The 14,451-nt window shown below is 31.1% G+C and overlaps 1 protein-coding gene and 1 long non-coding RNA gene across 8 annotated transcripts; one reads left to right on the plus strand and one right to left on the minus strand.

Moving 5' to 3' along the window:
- Positions 1-1,722: 1,722 nt before the first annotated feature.
- On the minus strand, positions 1,723-6,439 carry Cnb (centriole duplication and spindle assembly protein centrobin). Of its 6 annotated transcripts, none has more exons than XM_083090943.1 (9): positions 6,315-6,439; positions 4,522-5,347; positions 4,235-4,343; positions 3,399-4,091; positions 3,045-3,271; positions 2,748-2,950; positions 2,355-2,629; positions 2,123-2,284; positions 1,723-2,038 (listed from the first exon to the last, which is right to left on the minus strand). In XM_083090943.1, the coding sequence occupies exons 2-9, from the start codon at positions 5,277-5,279 to the stop codon at positions 1,949-1,951; spliced, it is 2,517 nt and encodes an 838-aa protein (XP_082947069.1). In that variant the 5' UTR covers positions 5,280-5,347; positions 6,315-6,439; the 3' UTR covers positions 1,723-1,948. The 6 variants fall into 6 exon arrangements, with proteins under 6 accessions (XP_082947069.1, XP_082947065.1, XP_082947068.1 ...); XM_083090939.1 differs by having other exon boundaries at positions 4,522-6,172; XM_083090942.1 differs by having other exon boundaries at positions 4,522-5,344; positions 6,315-6,421.
- A 124-nt stretch (positions 6,440-6,563) lies between these two features.
- LOC145967539 (uncharacterized) lies at positions 6,564-11,713 on the plus strand. Of its 2 annotated transcripts, none has more exons than XR_014437450.1 (3): positions 6,564-6,678; positions 10,177-11,187; positions 11,342-11,713. It is a non-coding gene; the product is annotated as an uncharacterized LOC145967539 (long non-coding RNA). The 2 variants fall into 2 exon arrangements; XR_014437451.1 differs by having other exon boundaries at positions 10,177-10,449; positions 10,551-11,713.
- The last annotated feature ends 2,738 nt before the right edge of the window (positions 11,714-14,451 follow it).

Raw genomic sequence — 14,451 nt, forward strand, 5'->3', positions numbered from 1 at the left:
TAATTATGTAATTATAATTATGATCGTCAAAGCTATTGGGATGAAGAGATAGTAATATAATCGATGCGCGAGCGGCACTGTAGTTTAACATAATAAGTTTCAAACATGCAGCGCCGCATTCTGTTATTATATATATATATATATATATATATTGCACGTACGTAACATCGATCGATTGTCACTATAGACGATCTTAACGGTGATTCAGTAACAATATATCTCTTCGAATAATATCAGCATGCAACAACTTGTGCGAAGCAAACGTGTTGAACATAATGATATCGATATAAAATGTTATTTGATGCATCTATGACGAATCTTGATTAGCTCATTTGCTATAAAAACTAATTTTTTTATATAGAATTTATAAGAATTTTAATAATTATTAATTTATGGATTATGTTATATATTCTTGTTTAATAAAAATTATATAAATAATTATACATATATATTTGATAAGTTATATATATCCTACATTTAATTATTATAATTTAATTTATGCTACATATAAATTTATTAAATTTATTTAATTTATATAATATAAAATGCAATATATAGATTTAATAAATCTATTAAATACTATATATGAATCCTACATTTAAATTCTATATATAAAATTCTACATTTGTGTCGCTTTAATTTTTCAGAAAAAAAATAATTATTTAAATAAAGATGTTTATATAATTATTTAAGATAGAAAGAAAGTTCTAAAATTTTTTATTGAAGTCTATACATTGTTACATGTAAAAATTATATACACTTTTATCTATTTTTTCGAAGCTTTATAATAAAAAGTATAATTTAATTATTATCTAATTTATTTATTAAGTATTTTTTTTGTTATATTTTGATATATTTTTTATAATTATCCGTTGCAACAAAATCCGAGTTCTCATTATTATTTAACATATAAAAAACTAAAATATTATCTTTTATATTAGCATTTTTTAAAATTTATTAATGATGTAAAAATGAATCGTTCTCTAATTTTAGCTCGAAATTTATCGTTTACGTCATTCTGACAAAAAAGTGACTTAAGAGATTTACGACCTTAGATCTGATTATCCAGGTCATCTAGTTCTAAGTTTAAGAGTTTCGGCATGCTTCTGTGAGTAATATACCACGAAGTTTATCAATAGGATGAGTTGGATAAATTATTTTAAGTTGGATAAATAATTTTATTGATATATTGAGATTATTGGATTATGTAATTTGTTTACTAGATCGTAATTTCCATGTACATATCTTGTATACATAAAGTTTTTTAATTATGTTTAAATATAAGACTGGTCATCATTTTAAAACGAATTCGCTATATTCTCGCTATAAATTTTCCTGTTATCAGTTTGTCGGTCTTGAGTCTATTTTATCAAGAATACTTATTTTATCATTCGGATGTTTATTTTATCAAACATCCTTTTCCTCCACACACGCTTGGCAATATAGGAATATCATTACTCGCTGAAAATATTTTATTACCAGAAAACTCATGTATCAAAGTATAAATTTAACAATTTAAAGATTATTAGATTAATGTTAAATCGATAATTAGATTAATGTTATCAGAAATATAAAACTTAATGTCATGATACGATTTGGAAGAAAAGAGAAATATTTTTATCATTGATTCTCTCATTTTCAATCTACGAAAAAAATATTATATACTCGTTATAAAAAAATGACAAGAGGATACAAAAGTGTAAGAATTTAAATAAATCGAAATATGTGTAAAAAATTCTTTTTTATTAAATTTTTTTCATAGTAAAATATAGAGATATATTGATTTATGTATATATATATATATATATATATATATATATATATATATATTTCTTGCTTATAAAATCTCCTTTATTACTGCTAATTAAGTACACTGCATCGAATTGATCTAACAGATTTAGTCGAGTTCGTCCACACCTTCGGTATCGTCATTATTACAAGCTACACGTCATTTCCAAGGCGGCTTGCTTTTCTGCTGATCTAATTTCGTGATCATTTTTTGCGGGAGAGGTATATGTTCACTAATGTCATGCGAAGTCTAGCAATAAAGTTATCATAAATATATAAATACAAACACATGTGTGTGTACTACGTAAAATTTTAGCTGCACATATAAACAAACCTCGGAAGTTGGTTGCCACATGATGCTATCTTCACTCATTATACTTAATTCCTTTTTTAAATAATGCTTTCGCGGTACTTCTCTGCATTCTAACGGCGGGCTTGAAATGCTGCTTCTAGATTTTGAATCCCTATCTTCCTTTGCTAGTTGCATTTCTGCAATCTGTAAACAATTTATTTGTATTCGACCTTTTAGATATTATTAATAATAAAAAATTATTGCTTTTAATTACCATTTTCACATATTTTCGAAGATCATTCTTTGATTCCTTTCTACTAGTTAAAGGTGTATTGTCATTAGAATTCATTGTAATCACGCTTTCGTTTTGATCTTCAAGCAATTGTATTGGATTTTGCGTTTCTAACGACTCAGTCGCATATCTTATCGGTTCTTGAGAAAGTTTAGTATAACAATTTGGCACTGATTCATACTTTCTAGGCTCCTTAGAGTCAAAATGTTTGTTTGCATGAATTTTTTGAATCGGAGATAAATTATCCGTATTACCACCTGTAAATTGTAATTTGCAATTTATACATACTAACACTACCAAGCAAACATTAATATTATGATCATAATAATATTAATAAGTAATAAAATAATACAAATTCAAAATTTCATGATTTACCTGATATAATATGTAGAGCTTGCTGCCATTGTTTTTGCATAACAGAGTGCAGTTGTTCTGCAAGTTGGGATTTTGTTGCACGCTGAGAGTTTAAGTGCGTTTCTAACATAGACGATCTTTGAAAAGCTTGAGCTAATTGTAGTTCGCACAATCGTTTCTCTTCTTTATGTTTTTCCTCCAACAAGTTTATTTCTAAACGGTGTCTGAAAAAATCCAATATGTCTATATATTTTGAAAAATTAATTTGTATATTCTTTACTGCAGTACTGTACATAAGAAAATGTATATGCAACGAACTTATCAATAACATCCTTTATCTTCCTAGCAGCGCATTCAGCTATAACTTGCTGTCTTGTTTTCAATTCCTCTAAAAATTCTGATTCAGCAGTATCAAGTTGCATTTGAAATTCTTGTAATTTTACTTTCACCACTTCATCGACCTGTTTTTGATAAACTTCCTGTAATTCTGCCCTGATTTTTTCCTTTTGTTCAACAATAGATTTTGTTTCGTCCCTAGCTAATTTCTGAAAAAAATAAAAACAATTAAAATAATATAAAGTCACAAAAACAATTAAAATATATAAAATAATATAATAATAATGTAAATTTGAAAACTTAATTACAAATAATTGAACATTTCAGATGTATTACCTCCGCTTTCTTAGCGTCGTCAATAGATACAAGCAACGATGAATTCTTTTGTTCTAAAATAGAATTTCTGTTTATCTCTTCTTTTAATTTAAGTTGCAAATTTTCCTTTTCTTGTCTGAGCACTGTCAATTCGGCTTCACAAGTATCCAGCGCTTTATGAATGACACTCATCTCACTTCGTACTTCACTCCCTTTCAAACGTTCTTTATTTAATTCTGATTGAACAGTTCTTAATGTCTCCTCACTTTGTTGACTTTTTTCTAATAATTTGTCAAATTCCATTTTTATTTGTTCATATCTATTTTCTGCTTCTTGGACTAATAATTTATAATTTTCTAACTCATCTGCATGGGTTTTTAGTAAATCAACTTTTTCTTTAATCGTGATGTCACTTTTCTCTTTATATCCTGCGGCCAAGTCTAAAGCTTTCGATAATTTTTCTTCAAGTCCTTTGATTTGAGTTTGAAGTTCTGAGATTTCAGTCTGATGTTTCTCTGTAATATTTTGCAGATTAGTTTGTGAGTTTTTATGTTCCACTTCTAGTATTGCGACTTGTTGCTTTAATTTAGACCAAGCTGCATGAAATTGAGATATCAAAACATTTTTTTCATTATCAATTCTAACTGCTACTGCAACTTTTTCTTGTTGTTCTAGCAATCGTTTTTGAAGTTCTTGAATCAGGTGCTCACAATGCTAAAAACACAAAAAATATACTTATTAATATAAATTATCTATTAATATAAATACATATAAATATATATATATATATATATATATATATATATATATATATATATTTATGGAATTATAAATATATATATTCATTTTTACTATACCTCTCTACGAAATTTTTCCTCTTCCAATTTGATTCTAAGTGTTTCTTCTTGTGATCTAGCTGGATGAGTTTCCCAGAAATCCGAAAGTGACAAGACTCGCTGATATTTTCTACAAGTAAATTTTATAATAAAATACTTGTTAGGTAAAATTATTAATAAAATCGGCTATTTCAAAAACTTAAATCAAATTTTTTTTAAATAGCAGTAATATTATATTTTCCATATGTTTAAACAAAAGAGAATATATAATAAAAATTTCATGTCTATATATATATATATATAAATACCTTAAATGAGGATCCGTGTTTGTAGCAACATGTACAGTATTTCTGGCAAGTACAGATTTTTCTCTGTCGTCATGTACATTTCCATTATGTTGCGGCGTTTTGCAAGGATCCAATAAATGTTCTGTATTACTATATTGTGCAGCTTTCAATGGCATCATATCAGGAAATTTAGTTGATTCGCTAACATATAATAAAGGATCTGTAGAATCTTTGGATTGAATATATGCATTGTTTGTACTTGCTTCACTTTTCATTACAATATTTTGATTTGACATTGATTCTTTTAATTTAGCATTTTCAATTATAGTAGATGATACATTACATAAACGGTCTATACTTTTTATACTGTTTTCTATAGTATGCTCATTTGCTTTTGAAGTAGGCTGTTGAATATTTTGTTCCCATGTCTTAAACTCAGAAATCATTTTATTAGATTCGTTTAATTGGAATGATTCGCTATATGGCAATGATTTATCAGGGAATGCATTGTTTGATTTCTTTTGGGAAAATGCTGATAAAGCATCAGAGATTTGAGGCTCCTTACTGTATGATTGAAAATTTAATTTTTGATGTGCTCCAAGCTTATGTTGTGTTTCCTTTTCTTGACTATTTGTAGCATCAACAGTTTGAGTTGATAATATTGGATGAGCTAACTCACTATAATATTGATATCTGTTAGAGCTATTTATTCTTTTCGATAATTCCAATTCAGTGGCTTCCATTTCTTGAAGCAACTCATCAACTTCTGACAGTTCCATTTCTTGCACTATTCTAGTACGAGTATGCTTCTGTCCTATTGTATTAGGTAAGCTTGTCGCAGATACTGCTGAATGTAAAGAATTGTGAGGTTTATGATACAAGTTACTCATACAACAATCATTTGGACGAAGAGATAAATGGGACTCCTTCTTCACAGACATAGCAGTTGCATGCGAGAGTTCAGTACCCGAGGAAGTAGAAGGTATCACAAAGGAGTCAGAATACGATGTTAGAGTATCATGCTTGGCTCGAGTGGGAGTATTAGTAGTAGTCAAATTAGAGATAGCAGTTGTCGAAAGGTAGCACCCTGATTTCATTTCATTTTTCAGCGGATTAATATAGTTCTGCGTCGAATACCCACTGGGAGTAGAAGGGACTGACAAAGGTTTGTGAGGTTTCACAGGAGTGTTTTGCAGGCTGGTGCTTTGACTTACGGACAATCTGGGCAAGGTCTGTCGATAAGGATAGACTGGTTGAGAATCCAGCGAATTGTTTAGCGCGGATACGTCGAGACTGTTATCTTTGGACTCGATAGCAGAGATACGGGACTCCAACGATTGCATGTGTCCTACCAGCTCCGAAATGACGCCGGTCTTGCCGCAATCTCTCCTGTCGGAATCACTCGAGCTGGCGTCCGAATCGGAAGACGGGACGTGGAATATATCGGGCGGGATCAGGAGCAAGACATCCGTATCATCGGACTCACTCATTATCCATCTGCAATTCCCTGCCACCGATTGCAATTTGTCATGCGATCACCACCGATCAGTCGATATTTACAAAGGGTCTTGTCATTGCTATTTGCATACAGCAGGAGAATCCGTGGATGCATGAACCGGTTAGATTAGATTAAGGTTAGATTCAGCTTTTCAAGCAATGTATTTACCGAGGGCTGCAACACAAAGCGTATAGCTTATAAGTGGCAATTAATCATTCCCGCCCTTAACAAATCGCATTGCACAGGTATACACAATCACGAAAATTTCGTAAACAAACTTGAATGACACTCGCGCGCCATTGAAGGAAAACATTACATTTCTAAGGAGTATTCTCCGATAGAGACTGGTTCTGACAGTCTTGAAAAATCATTCATCCACACATATACATTCATTCATTTATGATGCATGGACTACAGTTTACTATTTACTACTAATATGGCGACGGCCCCCATCACAGATCATTGACTCCGAGTATTTGCGGTAGTGTAACTAAAGTGCCAAGAGATGGCGGTGTTTATGCTGGGCGCGAACGTAACAAATTTCATCGCATTGGTTAAATGCGTAGTTCAAGATGTGACATACTCGAATTCTCTCCGTTTTTTGGCTTCAATCAGCACAATTAACGCTTTGTCCAGTGATTTTTTACATCCATTTCGAGGTAAAGCTACTCAAATTCGAGGTAAGATACAATAAAATACTATTGTATATGCATATATGTATATATATATGTATATAGACACACATATGCACAATTTATTTTTCTACTATAATCCTTAGAATTGAAATATCATTAATGTCGTAAGGAATTTTGCAATTATTTAATATTTTCATTACAAAGTTTGTAATGCCATAATTTATAAATTCTTAATTTATATAACAAACTAAATCTTTTTATAAAAATAAAAATATTTCTGCTTATTTCGCCAATTTTTTGAAAACTACATATTGTTAATTATTGTCGTATCATTAGTTTTGTCATCAATTTTTTATATACATACACACATTAAAACATCGATCACGTAGAATATAAAATATGACTATAAAAATTGTTCGTTTTTATTAACATTTTAACACGCGGATGTAACGCACCGTGTTTATTTGTCAATAATTATGTTTAATTATAAAGTCTTAAAATATATCGATATGTCGCGGTTAAAATACGTAAAGTATCATGCTAATATATCGGCATGCGGGAGTTAAATCAGAAAATTAAATTGAAGGGAAAGATAAATTTCCTTTAGAGCATTCTTGTATTGTAAAAATATAAACAAAATGCTATGGTTTTTTATATATAGTATAATATGTTTCTTTATAATTATATTATTTTATACATATATACATACATATACAGGGTAGACCATTTTAATCAATACACGCGAATATCTCGAAAAGGAGAAGTTTTTTCCAAAAATGTTTCAGACAAAAGTTGTATGGTTTCGAGGGGGACATAAGATGGTGCCATTAGTTTGACCTTGAAGAGTCACCTGAAGGTCACATGAAGGTCACCTCCAACTTTTTAAATGGGACACCCTATATGCTTTTGCATATTCTTGTAGCTTATCTCGAGAGCTTTCCAAAACACTATAATTAAGTTAGTTTTCATTAAGTACTTTTCGAGTTATGAAGCTTGAAATCATTTCTTAATTTTACATAAACCGTAAAATATCTTGTAAAATATTCATTTTTCGATTATCTTACCTTAATACTTTTATGTACAAAATAATGAGAGGAATCAATTGGTGTAAAGAAAACACATAGTTGTTTCGAAGAAAAAATATGTAATTATTAATTGCAAATTACATTTTTTTTCTTAAAAATAACTGTGTTTCTTTTACACCAATTGATTCCTCTTATTATTTTGTACATAAAAGTATTAAGGTAAGATAATCGAAAAATGAATATTTTACAAGATATTTTATGATTTACGTAAAATTAAGAAATTATTTCAAGCCTCATAACTCGGAAAGTACTTAATGAAAACTAATTTAATTATAGTGTTTTGGAAAGCTCTCGAGATGAGCTACAAGAATGTGCAAAAATATATAGGATATTCCATTTAAAAAAATTGAAGTGACCTTCACGTGACCTTCAAATGACTCTTCAAAGTCAAACCAATGGTACCATCTTATGGCCCCCTCAAAACCAAACAACTTTGTCTGAAACATTTTTCTCTAAAATGCTTAGTTTTTGAAAGAAAAGGGGTGTACGGGTGGTCTAGGACACCCTGTATATATATGTGCTGTTTTTTTTAAGACTGGAAAAGACACATTTTTTCAAAAGCTACAAAAGATACATTATTTAATCTAATAAAAAAGAGAGAGAGAGAGAGAGAAAAGATTCAAAGTTAAAATTTAATTTTATATTTATATAGAAGGACTATATAATCTCTCTCTTCGCTTATATTTTCCTTAATTCAAATATAAAAAGTGCAATAATAATTTCATATTACATAAAGAAATTGAATAACATAATTATTTCATTTTAAAAATGAAATTTGAAAAGAAGCTTTGAAAAGAAAAACAAATTGAAATTTTTTGTAATTAAAATTTTAAGTAATTTTATTTTCTTTTTATTTTCTGTTTATTAATGTGGAAGAATAAAATGAGGAGATTATTTTCTATGAGCAATATCAGTTTTTTTAAATCTTTTATGCTGCCATTTTTTTCCTTTGTAAAATATTTGAAATTTTTTAAGCTAGTTAATAATAAACGCGGCTTATGCATTTTGGTTATAAAAATACTTGCGTGCATACTAAAAATAAGATATCGATTATGAAAGAAAAGACAAACAACGCTCTTTAACATATCACTTTATTAAGTTTTCGTAATGCAAATGCACTTCTTCTCGGTCGACTACAATACTTACTTCATATATTTTTTGTATAATATTATACACCTGCTTAAGGTACACCGTGAAACGTCTTGTGTCGCATGCACTCTCGTATCGTGTTGCGAAATACACGCATGGGAAAAGAGAGAGAAAGAGAAAGATATATTATATATATATATATATATATATATATATATATATATATATATAAGCTTTTTATGGATATAATTGTATTATGAATATCACATTAGGCTATACCGCGTACCTAACAGCATCAATCTTTGACCGAGTATGATGGGTGCATTATAAAAAGTCGATCGTTTATATTTGACATATATCTTAATAATCAATTTAAAAAACATTCAAATTGTATATCAATGTTTTGAACTTATTATTAACTCGAAAATTGATATTTTATTTTGAAATAATTATTGCGTTAATTAAGAATTAAAAAATATCTCGTTTTTAAATATTTATTACTAATCATTTATTAGTCACATAAAATAGCGATGCACAAGCAGATTTAATTGAATCATATAATAAAATTTATTCACGCGATCTGATAATAAATGATTTTTAATTTTCAAAACTTTTTCATTTTATCTATTATGAATTCTTTATTATTAATTGCTAAATATTTTTATTATTATATATAAATTCTCTTTTTGCATACTTCAAAAAATACATAAGTGAATTTAATGGTTATAAAACTATTTGCTTTTTTTATGCAAATCTATCTCAAATAAAAACTACACGTATATAATATAATATTTAGAATAATCTATTATCTATTATCACATAAAGATTAATTCACGCAAACATGCATAGCTATAATAGCTTTCAGCATATTATTTTAATACAATAAACAATCAAATAATTTATAATGCAACTTCCAACACGTCGTCTAACATTTTCTCTACCTGCAATTGGTGATCCTTTTAAAGATCCTCACGTATATTAACGAAAAGATAGTTTCACAAATATTTATCTATTATAATTATAGTTTTATCACCGTTACCCTTAAGCATAGACTAGGCAATTGCGTTAAAAAAAACTTTATTTACTTTGTTATTAATTGAAAATTTAGATTTAAATATTAGACTTTGAAAGAGTGTTACAAACTATTAAATTATAAATTGAAACAGAGTGGAACTTAAATATTTTCTTATGTATTATCTTATAAAATGAATAAAATTTGTAACACAAGAGGAAAAGCTCGATTAAAAATAGATTAAATATTGCCCTGTGTACATATTACAATATAATAATGAATTAATATAACCAAAAGTGTTACAAATCGAAAAAGCTAATTCGTAAAATACAAGTGGTCCGTCTTCGCATTACACAGGTGCAAGTCTACTTGAGGGTTAACGACAATAATCATACTCCGAGCGTGTGCAAGGGAAAAATCCTCCCGATGTGCACTCGAAAAATGCAACCGACGCAAGTTTGAACAATGCAGGGGGCAAACGTGCGTACGTATAATATGTGTGTATGTACGTATGTACGGTGACACGATGCGCCCGAACGCATGTTAGCATTTCACATGAAGTTTGCATTCGAGGCACCGTTGTGTATCCGGAGCTTACGTGGAAGTTCCTGCATATAAACTGTCGGCAAGGTAAATATCCAGGCTCGGCATCACGATACGATTTACAACGATCAACACGACACGTTCTCGCGCGCGCGCACGCGCGTACACTGATTAACCTTATTATTTAGTGACAACGTTAAGTAATAACGAATTACAAAGCTTGCTGTATGCCATTAAAAAGGCGATGAAAAAATAAACGAGCGGTCATCGATACAATACTTTATGCAAACGCTTTACGTGAATGTAAAACCCGCCGATGAATCTGTAACGACGTGTGTTTTGACGAAATTGAGGTCAATTTTCTCTAAATGAAAATTTAGCAATTTAAAATATTACATGAATATAATATAATTAAAGTATCCAGGCAATTAGGCACACAATTTGTGAATTACAAATAGACGACTAAAACTTATTTTCTTAATTGATAAAAAAGATTTTGATTATCAGAAGCATTATACTTTTTTTTAAATTTATTTCCTAAAATATATATTAGGCTTTAGAAAGCTCTAACAATAAGTTCTTTGTTGGTTATTGAAAAATCAATCTCAAATTCGTCGAATTAACAATTGTCATTAATCAAATCATTTATCAGCATACAGTAATAATAGAATATCCAGTAGACAAACGTGAAGAACTGGCACCAAATTCGCATGTTAAACTGTAATATTAAATATCTTGCAACTTTCACAAAACCACGATTCGTTTATGGTGGCTTAACGACGAATTTATGGAATATTATAACGACGGATCGATCTTCTTGTCTCTGTATGCTATACAATCATCAAGACTACCGATAACGGACACTCGATAACTACTTAGCACATACGATTAATCTTACTCATAAAACCATTAAATATATATCATATATGTTATCTATACAATATAAATCACATCCTGCGTTCTCTTCCGCTTTCTTCAGAACCGTGATGACATATTAAACGCACAACGTTCAACGTAATTATTATATCGACGATAACAATGTGCGGGAACTATCGATTTTATTGCCGCACATTGGAGTCTGTGAAACTTTTTGGTATTAGGAGGGTATTTCGGTATTAGCAGGGGAACTGCTGCTTATATCATATATTTCGATGTTCCAAATTGAGAAAAGATGACGTGTAAAACAAGTAATTGACGTTTCGAAGCTGCACGAAACAATGACGTAGAATAAGGAATATCAGAAGAGAAAAGTCTCTCTTGTTGCTTCATGTTATTTCTTTAAAAAAAACAATAATAAAAATATGATTTGATCCAAAAAGGTAGTTTAGAGATCAAGAAATTTCGATCTTTCAGTGAGCAAATATACTTATTATTAGCAATCATTAAAGTATATTACAATCACATACATGATCTTTTACAAATTTTAGTTTATTCACTCTCAATTGTTATCATTTGTTATCATTTGATTCATATATTTGCATTCTGTTCACTTAAATATTTAATAATCTTTCACATTTTTTCCGAGTATGTTTTATATAGTGTTTATTATCAATACTTTCTAATCTGGGAGTATAAACAATACATCTTAATGAGATTTATTTGCGACATAATTACAAATGAAAAAAGGCAGCTTTCTCTCCAAATAGCTCTAGATTAAAAATTTGCACGCTTTACAAAGCGCTTTACAAAAGACAATATAATATAAGATGCATTATATATATATATTGTATTTTCCATATAATTTCCGCAGAATTTCCGCGAAAAAATGCAGAATCAAATAACGCGTGACAAAGTGTGCTCTTCTGCACTCTATAAATCAGTTATATTCAAATATTAAGTGATTGTAACAATCATAGTTCTTTATGAAAAAATGTACATACATTAAACGTTTCCTCGTATATATTAAAATTTGCTTAAATTCGATATTTTTTCCAGACATTTTATAATTATCAAGAGCTTAATTTTTTTTTAATATTAATTTTTACATATTGCTATTTCCTTTTGATTTGTAAACGTAAGCATTGCTCTCGACAATATTGCTTCTTTTTTTGGATTATGTAATTTTCACAAAAATAATTGCGACAAACGTCGAAATCGTTGATACAATACATACAAGCATGCGTATATACGATAATATAACATCTATTTTTGAGAGACAATCTATATTTCTCTCAACAGCATTTTTCTAGCGGAACGCAACGAATACACTCCATATTTCTCTAAAATCATATACACATGAAAGGAAAATATTTAGAATGAGCTCGACGCCCCGGAATACTTGTCAACATCGAACACACGTCGGTATCGCGTTGAAGAGTCACGTGAAAAGCTTGTTGGAGATGAAAAGACGAGAGATCTTCAAAAAAAATGAAAGATCGAACGATGACGACTCTCGAAGAGCTCGAGGCGAAAAATCTCCCAATCGGTAGCGGTGTGCAACAGTCAGCAGGCAGGACAGTGTGCGACACAAGGAGAGTTTTGAAGTACAATCAATAGGTCCACTGGCCGATCTTCTTCCTGAGGATAACTCTACCCGTCCTCTACTTCCTGCGAGACTGCTCGTCTAGCAGTTTAACAGCAATGACTCTTGGTTGGCAGGAATCTTCCGAACGAACGATCAATAATCTGAAGCGATGAGAAAGAAAGAGAGAGAGAGAGAGACATAGAGAGAGAGAGAGAGAGAGAGAGAGAGACACCGAACATCGACAACGGCATTTTCGTGCGAAGCGAGCAAAAACACCGTCAAGTACAGAAAACAAAGAGCTTGTGTGGAACGTGGGAAAAAAATGGCAGGTTGCGCGCTGTCAGCCGGAAGTATTACGCGAAGGAGCTCTCGTGCTGCGTTCGACATTCCGAGTTTCGTTTCGATGCCTGCGCTGTCGATACGACGCTGTCGAGAACTCGATGGTAACGGAATTGCTGCAATTCTGCGCTGACTTGGGTCATAAATTAGAGTAACTTTCGGAAGGAGGAAAGTACCTTTGGCTATGGTTAAATAAAGCACGTATGCTAAGTTAAATGCATTGTTTAAAAATAATGCAAGATATCACGAATATCCGCTTCGAAAAGATACAGGAAAGATATAGTCTTTCGTATCTCGTGAATATTCGCGCAAATAATACAAAATATTTTCTACGTCAAATTATATATATTTTATTATTTACATTATTTTAGTATCTTGTCATTTTTCCCGATTTTAGATTTGCTCATAAGATTTTCAATAATATTTTTATTAATTATATAATGGAATTTTAGAAATAAACTGACATTATTTACTCGATCCATAAATTTCGCCATATTCACTTATCATACGTGATCGAAGCTTACATTTTTTTCCGAAATAATTTCATCAAATATCAATAACCACGAAGATATTTCAAATGGTTTATTATTCTATATATCATCGTGATTAAACGCAGATCTGCTAACGCAAGCGATTCTTCGGCATGATGTAGCCATGGATGTAGCTGCATGTTTTGTAAATGATATTTATTCAGGTACTGGAATGGGTTGCACGCCAAGCTACATCGTCATATAAATACGTGAGGAAGGTGTTATCGGCTGTAACGGTGCGCGAACCAGGCGTTTTTGACACCACTGAAAGATAACCTTTAGCCCGGATAGCCCGTGTGAAGTATCCGTGAATTCTGACGTCTCACCGGCCCCCGGATGAAACTTAGATCACTTCCCTGCCGCGCACGCGAAAGAGTAAGAGAGCGTTTCCGAAGATAAACTCTCGGAGATAAACTCGAGGATCTTGGAAAACCGCGGCAAGACCGATGACTATGCTGTCCCCGTAGTGCATCGAGCCTCGATTCCCAACTTCGCCCGCTATCCTGAGACTCCCCATTTCCCCATTCCCCTCCCCCGTCACGGTTCGTACTTGTCTCCTATTCAGACGGCAACCGTATCTCCCGAAAATGCATTGAGCCAAAGTATTTGCACTATATCGCGTCCGCCCTTCGTCCTCGCCGTCAGTCTTCGTTTGACACCCTTTGGCGGCATCGTGTGGGAGAAATCGCCGCGTCGGGATTTTTAGAGCTAGCGTCTCCGATCTAGAACCTGCACACCGGCACACTTGCATAATGT

This window comes from Camponotus vicinus, unplaced genomic scaffold, assembly GCF_025532165.1.
Source record: "Camponotus vicinus isolate PSW18456_S1 unplaced genomic scaffold, iyCamVici1.0 SCAF_2, whole genome shotgun sequence".
Classification (NCBI taxonomy): domain Eukaryota; kingdom Metazoa; phylum Arthropoda; class Insecta; order Hymenoptera; family Formicidae; genus Camponotus; species Camponotus vicinus.